The 16,116-nt window shown below is 40.2% G+C and overlaps 1 protein-coding gene and 1 long non-coding RNA gene across 3 annotated transcripts in view; one reads left to right on the top strand and one right to left on the bottom strand.

The window, feature by feature from the left end:
* LOC119915746 (transient receptor potential cation channel subfamily M member 4-like) overlaps positions 1 to 16,116 on the bottom strand; it is a 30,597-nt gene that overhangs the window by 6,390 nt on the left and 8,091 nt on the right. For both annotated transcript variants that reach the window (XM_038735459.1, XM_038735460.1), the window contains exons 2-19: positions 13,742 to 13,803; positions 13,456 to 13,633; positions 11,348 to 11,528; positions 5,954 to 6,123; positions 5,387 to 5,564; positions 4,790 to 4,854; positions 4,431 to 4,655; positions 3,552 to 3,654; positions 3,344 to 3,465; positions 2,952 to 3,242; positions 2,710 to 2,811; positions 2,440 to 2,568; positions 2,054 to 2,183; positions 1,573 to 1,718; positions 1,079 to 1,191; positions 863 to 982; positions 653 to 702; positions 266 to 504 (exon numbers count right to left, since the gene is read on the bottom strand). In XM_038735459.1, the coding sequence (XP_038591387.1) occupies positions 266 to 504; positions 653 to 702; positions 863 to 982; positions 1,079 to 1,191; positions 1,573 to 1,718; positions 2,054 to 2,183; positions 2,440 to 2,568; positions 2,710 to 2,811; positions 2,952 to 3,242; positions 3,344 to 3,465; positions 3,552 to 3,654; positions 4,431 to 4,655; positions 4,790 to 4,854; positions 5,387 to 5,564; positions 5,954 to 6,123; positions 11,348 to 11,528; positions 13,456 to 13,633; positions 13,742 to 13,803 (2,604 nt within the window). The remainder of the gene's footprint in view (positions 1 to 265; positions 505 to 652; positions 703 to 862; positions 983 to 1,078; positions 1,192 to 1,572; positions 1,719 to 2,053; positions 2,184 to 2,439; positions 2,569 to 2,709; positions 2,812 to 2,951; positions 3,243 to 3,343; positions 3,466 to 3,551; positions 3,655 to 4,430; positions 4,656 to 4,789; positions 4,855 to 5,386; positions 5,565 to 5,953; positions 6,124 to 11,347; positions 11,529 to 13,455; positions 13,634 to 13,741; positions 13,804 to 16,116) is intronic.
* Positions 14,560 to 16,116, top strand: LOC119915751. The gene is made up of 2 exons (XR_005447001.1): positions 14,560 to 14,957; positions 15,058 to 16,116. It is a non-coding gene; the product is annotated as an uncharacterized LOC119915751 (long non-coding RNA).

Genomic DNA, 16,116 nt, shown 5'->3' with positions numbered 1-16,116 from the left:
CTGGATGACTGAGAACCTTCACAGACAGTCATGCAGTTGCAAATTCATTCCGTTGTCATCCTTGTGTGACAGATCAGCTCGCCAATCACAAGCGCCATGCGCCTCCTGTTACGGTCCTACTCACCAATCAGAACGGGCACAGGGCGTGTACTTTTTACAACAACAGTTTTTAAGTTTGTATCTGCTTTTGCAGTGGCTAAATGTGAAGTACTGCAGATGTAATAAGTATAAATTTGATATAAGTAAAATGTCTCTCCGCACTCACCTCCCGGATCTCCTCACACACAATGGTGAACACCCAGAAGTAAAGCACATACTCAGTGTTGGATGGACCAGAGGGAGGCGGGGGCTTGAAGTCCACCATCAGCACGTATGCAAACAGCAGGAGGAAGAGGAAGTACATCAGGACGTTGCCCAAAAAAGAGGTGACAGGTGCAAACCAGAACTGACGCCATCTTGAAACTATGAACGGACGCTTTGGTGGTGTGTGAGAGTGAGGTATGCCTGTAAGGGGAGGTTATTGGAAATGGGTTAGTAGCTGGTTATAGTCGTAACGGCTGCTAAAAATGATTGTTTTTGCAATCAGTCTTTCCTCTCCTCCGTTGTGAGTGACATCACTTTTCCAGGGGGGCTACATTTAAAGAGGACTCACCTTTGATGGCTGCTGTCCTGGGACTGGTTGATCCTTGTGCATCAGCTTCACTGGTACAACAATGACACATTTTTAGTGAACCAAAATACTAAAAAGAAACGTTCATTCTACACTAAATCCATCCATCCATCCTATTCACTTGCATTAACGTTATTAAAAACATATTGTAGGAATCTTGCAACATGCTCTTTAGAATTTTTTTTGTTTTACATGTTCTTGATGTCCGAGAAAGAGAAGATTGTGGTGCCGTAGAGGCTGTCGCTGTCCCTGCCCTGTCCGTCCTCATTGGGCTCCCCCCCCCCCTCCTCTTGCTGATGGTCCTCCTGTTTCCTGTGAGGCAGAGTAAGCTGTATCAGTGGTATCAGTCCGGAAATCTGAATCATCTGAATTTTAATGACATGGAAATAATAATAATGTGGATTTTACCTGAAGGTGATGAGGTTGGTGTAGCAGAGGAAGGGACAGAAGAAGGTGAGTAGGAGCTTCCACACCTCTGTGTTCCTTTTCATGTCACCCCACCAGATCTGGGACAACAGAGTCTGGAGGAGAAGATACCCATTCTCACCAACTGCGAGTCATTTGTTCAATATGAAAAAAGGCTTGTGTTGTAAGTGTAGTATTGTATCATTAATAATTTAATATGCCCATGTGCTGATATTTGCAATTGGCGATTTAAGCGACACATTACAAGTTAAGCATTCGCAGAGCATGTATTTCAATATAAAGGAAGCATATTGGGGATAAATAAAAGGAATTAAGCTTCAGCCTGACAATCCAGGTAAGCAAGATACAGCAAAAATATAGTTTTAAATATTTAAAAAGGCGTGAGCATAAATAGAACTGGTTTAACTGCCAGAATGAAGTCATTGACTTGACTATTGTTCTAAGTCAGTCACACAGGTGTGAAAACAGTGACACACCTGTACTCCATCATGGCTGAAGAAAAGGCGTGCGTCGGCGCCCATGCCCATCTGGAGGCAGGTGGTCCCAGCCCAAACTTGAGATTGTGTAATCAGCAGGGTGAAAGAGCGACTCTCATTGCTCCGATAGCAAGAGCCGAAGACATCTGAGAAGACAGAAAGACAAGAGAGTTTAGTGGAATAGTTACCATTTAGAGAACCATGAAAGTGACTGTTAAAAGAAAATACACTTGCATCAAAGTAAAGTTTATTCTGCAAATCAAATATTCATCATAGAAAGGCCATGTATGCAATGCTTGCAACATGAAGACTTTCACAAAAAGCAAGTTTGTCCCATAATTTACTAACAAGGAGTGGCCAAATAACACTGAGTACAACAATTACGTTTGAAAAAATCTTATGTCATCATAATTTCTGATCATTTTTTAAAATTATTTCTTGTTTGACTGAACGTTGGTAGATGATGTATTCATGGTCTCACCATGTGCCAGGTTCTCAAACCTCTGAGCCAGCTCTTTCATGGACAGTTTAGTCTCAGTTTCATCCTCCAGCTTGGAAAGTTCCCTCAGTATCTTACAGCCACTCAGAGCACTCAGCACTGACTCCACTGACTGGGAGAGACAGGAAGAGAAGTCAGTGCTTACAAACTTCTTTGTATCAGGTACAGTACAGTATTTTCCAATGAAGCTGATGGTCATAAAATTCGTTCACTATGTCAGTCAGTTGGTTTAAAAAAAACAAATATATGTTACAACAGTTACGAGCCTGATTGTGGCAAGAGTGTAGCGGAGGGTCGTGTGCTTATTTCAAAGAAACAGAACAGCAGCAGAACAAATTTTTGACTTCTGTAAGACGCAAGACTTGTACCATCTCCCAGAAGTAAATGGCCATTTCGCTGCGGTTCTGGAGGACAGCCCAGATGAAGAGTGAAGCCCAGGGGTAGGGGCAGCGCTCTGCCCTATACATGCAGTCACTGCGCAGCAGCTTGCTGGCACGCTGGGATGGATGAAAAGAAGCAGGGGGTCAGATTGAAAGCAGATGCCACAGGTGGCATGCCTCTTGTCTTCTAAAATCAGTAGTTCATTAGATTTTATATACTGTATATCTTCATATAGGAAAAGTTATAGGAAGTAGTACCCTAAGAGCTCTCCTTTTGGATGACGTCTGTTCTAAACCCAAAGCATCATAGTAAAATGACTGGCAGACGTCTCCCATCAACAGGTCCAGGACACCTGCAACCTGAGGGAAAAAGGGGTAAGCGTAACAAACAATCAAAACTGTTTGTGTAAACACAAGTTTCCTTCACATTCTTTGTGATTCTGCTGGAGCAAAACTAGACCAGAGGAATGGATGTTTCTCTCATCAGAAAAAAAACACACCTCAAAAAGGCTGATATCCGCCACTGGGCTGCTCTTCCCTGCTGCCACATTTGAAGAGTCCTGCAGGTTTGTAAATGTGGGAACAGGGGGTGAAGTTCCTAGCCGTTCCACCAGACGGCACTGAAGTAGTTGGTAAAGCACCGTCCCGTCAGCCACAGAACGAAAGAGGTTTTCCAGCCTGCCATAAGTCAGGTACTCCATGATGTTGAGCCCATTCTCAGTGAAAAGACGCACAAACTGAGGCTTGTTGTTGATCAGGGCATCTGTCATGGAGTCTTCCAAGTCTTCATACTATTTGATTGGATGTAGGTGATTGTTTATTAGGCAGATTTTAATACAAGGCAATGCATCTACTTTAGAGTGGAAGTATTTCCCTGAATGTAACATCTCACCCTCCATTGGATGTCTCCGTTAAAGAGTTCACTCTTAGCAATGTCAACCCTGTTCCATGTGACTGCTAGCTTCAGCTCTTCACTGTAGGGGCTGGCATCAGCTGACGTGCGCTGCTTACTAGCTGAAAAACACAGAATCACACCCCAAACATGAAAACAAAGACCTAAAATGACAGAAGTTTCCACAGATTGATTTGGCTGCATGTACCTTGCACCAACGTTTTGAGCAGGACTGTATCAAAGTCGTTTGGGCCCTCCTGCTCTCCATGGTAGAATGTAATAAAGTCTCTGTTCTGGTAGATGCTCAAAGCCTGGAGACCCAGAACAAGGAGACAGAAGGCAAGAAAAACAGGAACTTTTAATATATGAGCACAATATGTTCTTGACACTGAGAAAGAGAATAAAAATCAGACAAAAAGTGATGAAGAAATATTTATTGTCAAAAAGATATTGTTCAAATGCAGAGAGAAGAAAATGTGTGGCAATTAAAGACTTCATGAGGCCATATGAAGTTAAGCACCACCAGTAATAATAGCAAGTAGAAGAGTGTGTATCCAATCAGTCCCTAGTTTAAAGCATAGCAAAACTTTTTGGGGCACTGACTAAAAAATCAATATTGATAAATCAGTTAATACCCTGTCACACTCCATTGATGATGTTACACCATACTTAGCAAATCAAACCCACACAAATAATTTTTAAAGCGGCAGCTGTGAGGAGAGGAAGTTCGGGGTGCAGAGAAGCAGACATGATATTCATGTCACTTCCATTCCAACTAGACAGCTAGTCGCAGCAGCAGAGCTTAAAATGGAAACTTGCCCTGAGGGTTATAGTAGAAGACTATGGGGTCAAGAGTTTAAAACCCCATTATATTATGAAATATCCTGTGTGAGTAAAATGGGAATTATGACTTCATAGCATTAAAAGAAATCTCAACAGGTCACCAAGAACATTTGAAAACCTCTGAGATTGTGAATATGAGTGTTAAACGTCACGACAATCTACACAGTAGCTGCTGATTATACAGCTTCCTCCTGTTTTGCATGTTAACAAACCAGACAATGATCACATGTGTCACGGCACTTACCCGCTCAACTAGTTTGTCTGACTCTGCTTCAGAAGGGAAGTGCTTCTTAAACCGTTCTGCCACTCGGTCTTTCAGGTCCACGCTGGGACCCACCTCGCCATCTACCTCATTGGAAGCCGGCGCTAATGACAGATTCTCCAAGACATCGCTCAAGAAGTCAGCCAAGCCCCCTGAGCCGGCCAGCACCAGCCAGGGCATGCAGGTTTTCAGAGAACGATCCACTCTCTGATAGATATTGGGAAAAGAGAGAGAGACATTTCTTTACTGAGTGCAAAGGCATAATAACAAAGCACATTATAATATTAAAAATTAGCCTAATCATTTCTTTTGGAGAAACATAAAAAAAACACTGACTGTACCTCCAGCATGCTTGCCTCCCCAGATACCAGCATACAAAGGACAGGGATGTCAATGCTGCCGCTGCCTACAAAAATACAAGCATTCTTACAAATACAAATTCCTACAGTGCATCGGTTAATGATTAGTTTACTCTGACGTCACTTAAATGCAGACATTATGATCATGTTTTCAGCAAACTGTATATAGTTCTTTTAACTCAAGAGCTCAAGAGGCACAGCCACAGAAAGAATACCCTGGTACATTTTTACAATAAATTCTTCTTCTTCTTCGACAAATCTCTGCTTGATTTTACATGTTGAAAAGCCGTGTCTCAAATTCATGCGCTGGCATGCAATGGCTTTCGTCCAAAAGATCATCTTACTGTGATGTGCATTAATAAAAGATCACCACCAGAGGGCCAAAAAGCTCGAAATGTGAAATGTTTCTGGTTGTAAGAGCATTGTTCTGTTTAGATGTTTATCTCCGCTTTCTTAACATTCTTAACATACATAAATATAATCTTGGAATATTAGTACAGGGAAACCGGTTTCTTCTGATTCTTCTATTCCATTCAACATATGATGCAAAACATTATATTTCATCATCCCATCTCTCACCCCAGATGCCTGTGCGCTGGTGGGAGATGTACTCCTCCACTTTGGCCCTGAACCTGGTCTCTCCTCCTCTGCGTCCCACAGTCCCGTCGTCCACCAGCAGGAAGGCCTGGTAGTTGTTGTCTAGGCAGCAGAAGTCTTTGGAAGTGTTCTCGATGGAGTACTTGGCAGGAAAGCTGCCCTGCAAGAGGAAGAATCCAGGCATCCAGTTAGCGGGGTATAATTGGCGTGCGTTTGGTGGATCCCAAGGTGCTGCTTATGTGTTTTAACAGGACATGATCCCAGTGCTAGAAGATGGCAATTCAATGTGGAACCCAGATTATAAACTTGAGGAATATATACTGTACATTTTTAAACATAGAATTTTTCATACATACATTTTCCTTAGCTTTTAAATTGGGACCCCTTTATTTGTTTTCCTATTTGGAATAATTTGCAACAAAAATGTATAAATAAAACCAAAATATTTAATATACAAGTCTTACAGTAAGATTGTTGCACAATATAAGTGAACAAGAATTTTTTTCCATACATGCATTTGTAAATACAGTATGCGAGTGCCTTTCCAACCTGAGGGTTTACCAGCTGCTGTCGGTTCTGCACCATCCCCCAGGGAGCAATGCCCAGTGCCACCACCTTGTTGAGGGAGACCGACGAAGCTGCAGTGGCATGATCCCTCACTGCCTCTCCAACACATCCGCCAACACCTTCACGCATGCCTGTTGTCACGATCCACGCTCCTGGGTAAAGAGCACAAACGTGTGAGAAGAAAAGAGACAAGAGGTAACTTTTTCAGACAAATAGAAATGAGTTTTTAAGCAAATCACAAAGCCATATGGGGGAAAGTAATAAATATTAAATGATAAAAATACATGTGAATGGAAAAATAAAGGGATTATAATGGATGTGAAATGAAAAATAGAGTGATAAATATTCAAGTGATTTGATTAATTTTAAGTCGATTTGATTAAAACAGTAGTGATAGAATGAAAACATAACCATTTTTATTTATCAATCATTCACAACGTAAAATTGGCATTCATCATTTAAAGTAGGTAGCCTCAAGGGTTAAAGTAACAAAAAGGTAAATAATAATATGGAGGTGATGAAAATGCCTGTGAATTGAAATACAGAGGGGTTCAATTTAAGGTGAATTGAAATCTAAAGTAATAAATTGTCAATTGATGTGATAAACTTGATTTACCATTCATCGTTCACAACACCTTACTTACATTCGTCATTCACTAACCACACCCCCTGACAAATTGATCGAGGTTTTGGCTCTCAACTCGCGGTTCTTTCATCACTTCCCAGGAAACTCAACAAACGTAACCTATTGACCTCAGGTGAGGATGCCAACAATGTTTGTTCAGTCTTGGCCTTGGGGAGTCCTAACAACCACAAAGACTGTCGTTACAACAGCCAGGAACACTAACGAACCAGCGGTATCGACGATCCTGGCAAACAACTCCACTGAGGTTAAATAGCTTAGTTATTATTAGCCGAGTGCTATCAGTGGCAGCGGCTAAAGGTGCCTGTCAATCAAAGCGAGAGATTGGAGATCAATGGAGATTGACTCCCTTCTGCAGCCAGCCTCAAGTGGCCACTCGATGAATTGCAGTTTCTGATGCTTACGTATTGGCTTCAGGTGGGAGACAGGAAGTTTGCCGCTTGATAAGGTACATAGACTGTATATAAAAATGGACATAGTATCCGTGACGTCACCTGTTGGTTTCTGAAGAGCAGTTTTGAAGCCCAAATTGGGCGGAGCTGGCCATCACCAACTTGGCCCCGCGTCACTGCGCGTCACTCCCGGATAACCATAAATGGGCAAAGAGGCGGGTCTTGGGTGGAGCTGAGGTGACGTGTTGCTGAAACCACTCCCGCCTAGCTCGACATGACCGAGTTAGCTCATGCTAAGGAGCTAATGCTATATGCTACTCTGCGTTAGCAGAGGTAGCTTCTAAACCCCAGTGCTGTACGGTGGAGGTTGGAACCTGCGGCCGTTTTGTTACCAGTTTACGGTAATTTCCAGCTTTCAGTCAAGGTAAGACACCAGAAAATATTAAATTAACTCACATATCTGTTATTGACATTATACTTCACAAGGTTTTAAATGCTTTTTAATATATTTATATATTAAAATTATATATAGATTTTGTTGAGACCAATTATATATAGATTTTGTTGAGACCAACGTTAACTGCTAACTATGAATCAGTTATTAATTATGTTAACGTTTACTTACAGTTTAAACAAACAATTTGAAGCAACTCAATTAACCCTTTTACATAACGGTAGTTACAGGTCGTTTATTTGGATGTCACCTCAGTTATGTTACTTGAAATAAACGTAATAAGCTAGTGGTAGAGTCCTTAGTTACATGATGGAAGCTGTATAACTTGGTTTATGGCTGTTATCACGTTAATTAATTCCCCACACTGCTATTTTGAATAATGTTGCTGCTGTTGGCAGGGCTGTGTGAGATTATTGTCTGGAATAGGACACTTCAGAGAGAAAGGTACTTTTTATATTGGCCACAAGATTCTTGTTGAGGATCTGATGCCTCCACGTCTGCTTTAACTGTAAGTAATGTTACTACAACAACTTGGCTAGAGTACATTTTACAGCTGATATAAATTTGTCTGTCTTAAGAGGACAACACAAAAACATTTAATAGTGCTATCAACATTAAAACGCTGAGGCATCTTTTAGAAGAGCATCCCAAAAAATTAGAATACTGTGGAAAAGTTCACTCTGAGCACCGGAACCAGAGAGATTACAGGCTTCAGAAACCTTTGCAGGTGTCTTGAGTTAATTAGCTGATTAGAGAGCTCTTCTCCAGTTGACATTTCTGTATAATTTATAATACAGAAATGTATTTTTATTCTAAAATGTTTATACATTTTGAGACACTGGAGTTTTTATTTCCATGAGCTATAAACCGTAATCAAGATGAAAACAAAAAATGGTTTGAAATGCTTCACTTTGTGTTATGAATCTAGAACACGTGTCAAACTTAAGGCCCGCGGGCCGAATGCGGCCCACCACGTCATTTTATGTGGCTCACAAAGCTTTAAAAATTCATGATTGTCCTGAAAAGACGTGAAAAACTGATGCAGAAGGAAGGCAATTTCATGAATGGTGGGAAAGTGAATACATGTTTGTGCTTCAAGGAGAAAACCCGGTAGGCTAGGCCTATGTTTATGTCTTATGGAGGTAGTGTCAGTGATGAAGGATCAACGTTGGTTAAGGCTCCTGCAGACTACATGACTGACTTTCAGCGTTGGCCGATGGCCGTGCTGTTCACACTACACAAATTGCTGTCTTGTGACGGGAGTTTTGAAGTTGTTGTGGCGTTCACACTACGTCACTGATCAGTGACAGGGACACACAGACAAACCAGCTGTTGTTTGTTATTATAAAGATAGCAATTATAAAGACAAAGATTTTGGGTAAAAGAATGGATTAGCACATGCAGGTAGCAAGGATTGTCTAAGCTACAGAGAGAGCTGGAGGGGAGTAAAATGTGTTTAGCGTGAAAAGTAGCTGCCTGCTCCCATTGTTTGGATGTGGATGTCGATTCAGCCGACTCTTCTAGATAGCCTATTTGGCATGCTAGATATCTGGCAGACGTCGGCGATGTGTCAGAAATGTGTCGGGGAGCCGTTTTGATGAGTCGTTGTGTAGTTGACATAACGACTAGCGGCCGCTGATCCACCGCTGAATTACTCCCGATCACAGCCCGAGGTCGCCGAGTGGAAAATCTTGTAGTGTGTGTCGTATCGAATATTTATGCATTTGACTAATAACAGTTCAAAATAGCACTGTAGCAGCAGGACAGAGGGTCAGTGACCTTCTACGGGGAGAGCAGTGATTGGTGGTTATGTAGGGACTGAACCCTTCTATAGAATTTGACCTCTAACCCCTTGTTTTGTTACCTCAGAATAGTACTGTACCCTTCTATGGGATTGACCTTTTATTTTGCAGACTCAAACCCCTCTATGGTACCTAACAGATACCTAAACATATCCTATATAAGCTATGTTTGATGAACAGAGAGACAGAGTCACTCTCCAAGCTGCTGCAGAGCTTGTAATTGATGCTGAACTCCTTGATGTAATAAACTTTTATGCTCAAGAACAGCATCAAGCGGGTTTCCTCTCAACATATCGCAGCATTATTGTTCGGACACCACATGTGCGTTTTTCCAGGTAATCAAACTATCTCTCATTAGTAGGATGTATGCCCTCTGCACGGCTGTGTGCAGATGGACTATTTGTTTTAACACATCTGTCCCTCATGTTATTAGCAGCTCAAAATTATTTGTTTTACCATGGTTCTGCACCTCTGGACTGTGAAAAAGTCCACAACTGTAACGACAGTCGTTACAGCAACCAGGAACACTAACAAACCAGCAGTATCGATGACCCTGGCAAACGACCCCACTGAGGTTAAATAGCTGAGTTTCCCTTAATTAATCAAATCACTTGAATATTTATCATTATTTTTCATTTCACATCCATTTTCATCACCTTTAATTAATTAATATTTGTTATTTCCAAAATTGTCAGTTTCATCTAGTTACACTGCATTTTTTTTTAGATGATACTTGATTTAGCATTCTTATCTAATAAATAAGTAGTTTAAAATAAAGTATAATAAAAGGTGTATACACAACCGCAGAAATGCACACAAGTCATGTACATATGTTGAACATATGTATGTACACGTACATGACTTAACATATGTTTAATGTATAACCACAGATATTTGCACTTTTGCAGTACAAAAGCACCACAGCTGTTCTCACACCTTTCCCAACAACCATGTTTGTATTGAGCAGTAGCAAACCTGTGTCTATGCGTGCACCTTGTATGTCTGTACGTCCGAGTGTTTTTGTCCTATCTTTGTTTTGACCTTGGGCCTCCGAGACAGCCAACAGCAAGTTAGAGTGACCTCAGATGAGAGATCAGTATCGCCATGTGCCACCTGCTCTTGGCACGGTAGCCAGGAGGAAATGGCCATTGTATTACCAAATTAGGATCGGACCCCAGGGAGTAATAAAGTGTAATCGTGCTACATTTTGTAACAGCTATATTTTTCTTACGAAAACCACAATAAGCAGGTTCTGTGTCTTTCAAGATAGTGTTATCCATTATTTTACATTGTGAGTTAGTTACTAGAATGTTTATGAATTTTAGAGGGATCTGACTTCATCTATTATTGACTTCATTCTCTTGTCTTGCCCTCAAGCTCAAATCATACAAGAGGTAGGAAAACTTCTACAATCAACTTAAGGAAGAAAAGAGAAGTAATCTACCTGATGTGACTTACTCAGTTAGTAATACTGCTGTAAAGGTAGGTTAAATTAGGTAAAAATACCAGTTCGTAGCATTTGTCAGCTGTCTGGAAATCAGCATTTGATATGTGTGAAAAGTGGGAAAAAATAAAATAAAATAAAAAAAATCAATGTAAAGTCAACTAACATAGCTTTAAAAAGTCCAAAGCATCTGTGCCCAATTTCAGGGTCTATCAAGTTCAATTCAAGACTTTTTAGGACCTTTTATGATAAGTAAAAATAATGGAAAACCGGTAGGGACTATATGGCCTAGAATTATTTATTATTATATCACATTTTCCAGTACTTGTCAGCAGTATATAGTAATCATTCCTAGTGATATAATCAATTATATAAATGTGACCTGGATAAACATCAGAATATAGGTGGATGAATTAACCAGTGAAATTAATTTAAGTTCATTAAATGTTACTAAAACTGACATGAGTTTCCTAGCTACTATAGATAGGAGTATTGACAGTGCATGCTATACTTTAGATCTGATGGTGAGGAACCCACCTCCTATGACCACAATCCACTGTCACAAGAACCCTTAGTTTAGTTTATGGGTGTAGAACATCTCAGGGCATACTTAAAATAGTTTGCTTTTATCATATGTTTACCTGTGCTTTGTGAGGCTTTCACCAGTCCCTGCCTGAGGACCTCCCGTACCCAAGTTTTCACCTTTGTCCTGTCTTCTCCGCCCACTACAGAAACCACCAGGTTGGGTGCAGGAAGTCCCCAGTTGCCCGTCATCAGGTTGTAGACCGCAGACGGAGGTGTGTCCCATGACAGACGCAGGAACTGAGATCCACATAAGAGACAAAAAGGGATATTTTACTAATTAGAAGAACCAATCACATTTCAGAAGTTGACAACCTTTGACTTAAATGTGGGCTATGCAATTCTGGTGAAAGCTTGTTGTCATCTGAACTCAACAGCCAAACAAATACACCCCTCCCCTCAGTGTTCCTTCCAAAGCTAATCAAATTTAAAAAAAATTGCGCAAAATTGCAATACAAGGTGCTGAACAATACAATGAAATATAAGAATACAATGAAAATACAATAATACAGTGTAGCATTGTGAGCATTGCAGTTATCAAGCCTGCTAGCGATAAAAGCAGGCATAAGTCTCTCAGTATCTGCTTGGGAAAACAGTTGCACTATAGCAATATTTCAAAGGTTAATGATGTGAGATTCCAGTCAAGTCAAATCAGGGTCTAGAAGCATGACATGATTTTTTGCGAGGGGCTTGGAGATCTGTGCCCGGGATTTTATGTAGTATCTCCTTCTGAACGGTTGCTCCGATGATTCAAATCTCAGTCTTAACTATGTTCAGTAGCAAGAAATTATGTGATATCCACTATATGATATGATCAATGCATTGAACCAGTTTATCAATATGGTTTATGCCATTGGGTTATAAAGACATGTACAGTTGTGTGTCATTGGCATAGCTATGAAAACGAATCCTGTGTTCTCTGGTGATATTTCCCAATGGCAGCATATAGCCTAGAGACTGAACAATACACCTCTGTAGTCTGTTAACGAGGATGTCCTAAACGAGTGTATTAAAATCAGCGCTTAAGTATAGAAGTAATATTTAGGCCTTTTTGCCATCCAGTCATTTAGAACGTCTTTAAAAATGTCAATGGACTTGCAGCTTAGTTTTTCTCCATTGATGCTCCACTTTTTAACAGTTTAATTTAATCTTCTTGTGTTTGGCTGGTGCTATAGCATCAATGCAAGTCTTCAGCTTATTTAAATTGTTGAATAAATCCTCACAAGAGGGAGGGATCTGTGGGGGTATGTTATTAATATGATTAATGAAATTTCAACTTCAGAGGTAAGGTAACATTTCTTAACAGATTGCCAAGTCACTTACAGAGGACACATCCATCCTTAGACCATGAGGGGATAACTAGATCGAAAGTATGTACATGTAAAATGGCCTAAAACTATAATGTAAAGACGTGTATAATTGGTACTTACAATTAACAACATTTCAGTCTAAAAAGATAGGAAACTGTTTCGGGGTGGGCTATATAGCAAGCACAAGGAGTGGGGATTTTAACAGTATAGCCTGATGTTCAAAGGAGTTAAAATCACAAATTTCTACAGTTCTACAGTTTAGGGCATCAGCAAAGGCAGTCCCACCATCTTTTTTACCAGGTCGGTCGTTATGTAAACAGATTTCTGTTAGAAACATGCAGTCAAGGTTATGTTCAGATATAAGTTTGTTAATAAGAAAAGTCTTATTGCTAAGTGATCAGACACTGAGAAGTTTGAAAGCCTCTGCGATGTTAACACGGCTCTTCACCTTTGCTTGGTCACAGAACTCTCTCCCCCCCCCCCCCCTCCCAATTTGACAAAGTGTTTTGGATGAGCTTTGTCAAGAATCGCATATCCCATGTTTAATAAATTAAAGAACTGTGATCATTTAAGAAATCAAAATCCTTGCTAAATTATACTACAAATGTCTCAGATCAGTCATAATAAGCAAATGAGCTTCTCAGTACACATTATGTGACCTTACTGTCAGTGTATTGTGTTTGTTAAAAGGATAGGTAAAGCAAAAGTACTGACTAATACAGCTATTCAAATCATTATTTGGCTTACATTTAGAGTACCAAAACACAACTTATTTAATCATAAATGCTAATGCTATAGAAACAAAGCATTTAATGGGAGAACATTAGAACAAACAGCAGAGCAGAAAGGATACCCACATAGCTATGCCTCCTGCTGACCCCTACAAACTGCAGTTCTCCAAAGGCATCAGTTGGGTATTCAGAGGAGTGCTGGGCGCTGTCCCAGTGGTTGACCATCGCAGTGCTGAAATAGTCACCGAGAGCCACAGAGGCATGGGCATCTCTTGCACCCCCACACTGACACTGCACGCCATTACTGAGAAAGGTGAGAAGATAATATTTATGAAAACATAATCAACGTTTGCAGCATCATCACAGTCAACATAGAGAGATTACTACCACAGAGGAATGTGCTCCACAGTACCTTAAAGAATCTTCTACAAAGGTGGTGCACACTCTTTTCTTGATGATTTTGGGGATCCAACTCTGAAAGCAATTTCAAAAGGTTAGCCTGATAAACTAAAATTATAATTTATACAGGTTGTTTAAATTTTTATGAAGTTTATTCTGACCCTAGGCTTGTATGCCAGGTAAATCGGTTTTGTAGTTTCAGCTCGAGTCTATAAGTGTTTATGTGTGAAAGACAGTGTTTGTGTGCCCATATATGCAGTGGGAGACTGTATGAAACATGGAGTGTCCAAGACGTCACCTGTAGCTTTCTGATGAGCCCTTGTGAACAGACGGGCCCTTTGGGTGACCTGAATGAAGCCTAGTTGCTGAACCACCTTGCAGCTAGCCTCCTGAGAGACCATCTGTCACTCAAAGCGGCCATGCCCTTAATTAAGCATAACTTTAAACTTTAACATAATTTAAATGGATAAGCAAAAATACACCCTCCGCACAATTGTCATAAAGGGGGAAATTAGCTATAGAGACAAAAACGTTAACACTTCTAAATTAGGCCTTGTAGATCTAGTGAAGAGAAGCGCTTATTTCTTGTCTCAAATATGTTCAGAAACAGATTTTGGTGGACTGCTAAGGTGAAATGAGTAAGTAAGTTTATGAAGCCTACTTCATACAATGAAACGGGACCCACTACTAATGCTCAAACCCCATTTCCTCACAGAACTAGAGGCATGAGGAGGCCTGCAGTTGGACCCTTGGTGTTGCCACTTGGTGTAACCTATGGGTGTAACGGCCTACATAATGGCCCCGTTGCACTTAGTGTTATTGTAAGTGTTGTTGCATAAATACTTGTGTTTTCATGATGCACAGTTCATATTGCTGTTATAATTTCATGTAACAAATATAACTTAATTTGGTGTAAAGATAAAATGTAATACATGTTTAAGAACTAAAGGGTAGAATAAGCTGCTAAATGATATGTGGTTAACAGTGTATCTATCTCATTCTGTATATTTACGTTTGTCCCGGAACTAATGTTTTCTGTCTGTGTTACCGCTACAACGGTTTAAGTCGACACTCACTGCCTTGAATTCCGGCGGAGCAGATAGCTCCGATGCTTGTTAAACTGCATTAAAGTTAAAAATGTGGTTTGAAGTTAATGCAGACGACCAAATGGACATTCAAGAGACTTCAAAGAACTTAGTAACCTCTTTTCACGACAAGCGGCCAACGAGGTATTATTATATTGTCTTTATTGATCTGGATGTTGTTTGTATTTTCTCTGCTAAGCTATAATGTATTGATTTATTTGTACTGTGTTCACTTACAATGTAGTTCTCACGGCGTATAAGGCATATACGACGTTCAAGGCGTACATGGTGTGAGGCTGGATGTACCAAAGAGACCCGATGTGCCCACAGCAATAAACGCCCGTTGCAAAGAACTGACCTGTGTCTGTGTTGTCGCGAAGAGAGCTACAGTGAGAACTCGACCTGCTCGGCGCGGGTATGAGAGAAGACGAGATTACGGCGGGTAACGACGTGATGAAGATCCAGCATGTAAGATAAGCAAAGCCCAGGACACACTGTCGACATAGCTACCACAAGCAAATGTTATAAGACTTTGTTAAAAGGTGCGACTTTCCGTATAAAGGCCAGAAAGAGCTCTACCAAAGCCATCTTAAGTCAAGTGGTGTGAGAAGTGGTTTAACTTGGAAATTGCAGTTAAGGATTTAAGTCTATTACCCTTGCATACTGTTTAGCCTGTGTTTAAGAAAATATCTAATGTGCTGGTATTCATGATTGTTACATGCAACAAATCTAAAAGGAAGAAAGTTCAAGCCCCTTAAGCAAATTAACACGTTTCAGTAAGGTTAAAGGAAAGTACATTGTAATTTATTTTCTTTATTTATACTTTGAAAGGTAACAGAAGTTAAAGTATAACTTAAGCTAAGTTTAAAGAGTAATTTCATTGATGTTTTTTCAATTTCAAGTGTAAAAACAAGTGTTTTGATGCCTTTTGAGCATATTTAATTCACAATTAAGGTTTATGTTAATTAAGGTTTGTGTTTTGCCAAACTAATTCCTAGTTTAAGCTAACTTGAAGTCTAAACAAGTTTAAATACTGACACAGTTTGTGGTACAACATTTACGTATTCAGAGTTAGACTTCGCTCACTGTCTTCACACATCTGTTAAGATTCAAATAATTACTAAAATTTCCTAGTTAATCACACTTAGCCTACTGTAGCTTACACACAGCCCAAAATGTCAAACTCAAGTCCTGAGACCTGTCATGAGAATAGAAAATCATCTGCTCAAGCCGAAACTATAGACATTGGAGCTACAGAAGATGTAGAAAGGCTACGAAGAAGCGAAAGAACCCGAACCCTAAC

The sequence above is a fragment of the Micropterus salmoides genome, unplaced genomic scaffold, assembly GCF_014851395.1.
Source record: "Micropterus salmoides isolate LMB-PRFRI ecotype aquatic unplaced genomic scaffold, ASM1485139v1 Ms_hic_scaffold_21, whole genome shotgun sequence".
NCBI lineage: Eukaryota > Metazoa > Chordata > Actinopteri > Centrarchiformes > Centrarchidae > Micropterus > Micropterus salmoides.
This window is presented reverse-complemented; position numbering and strand designations above follow the sequence as displayed.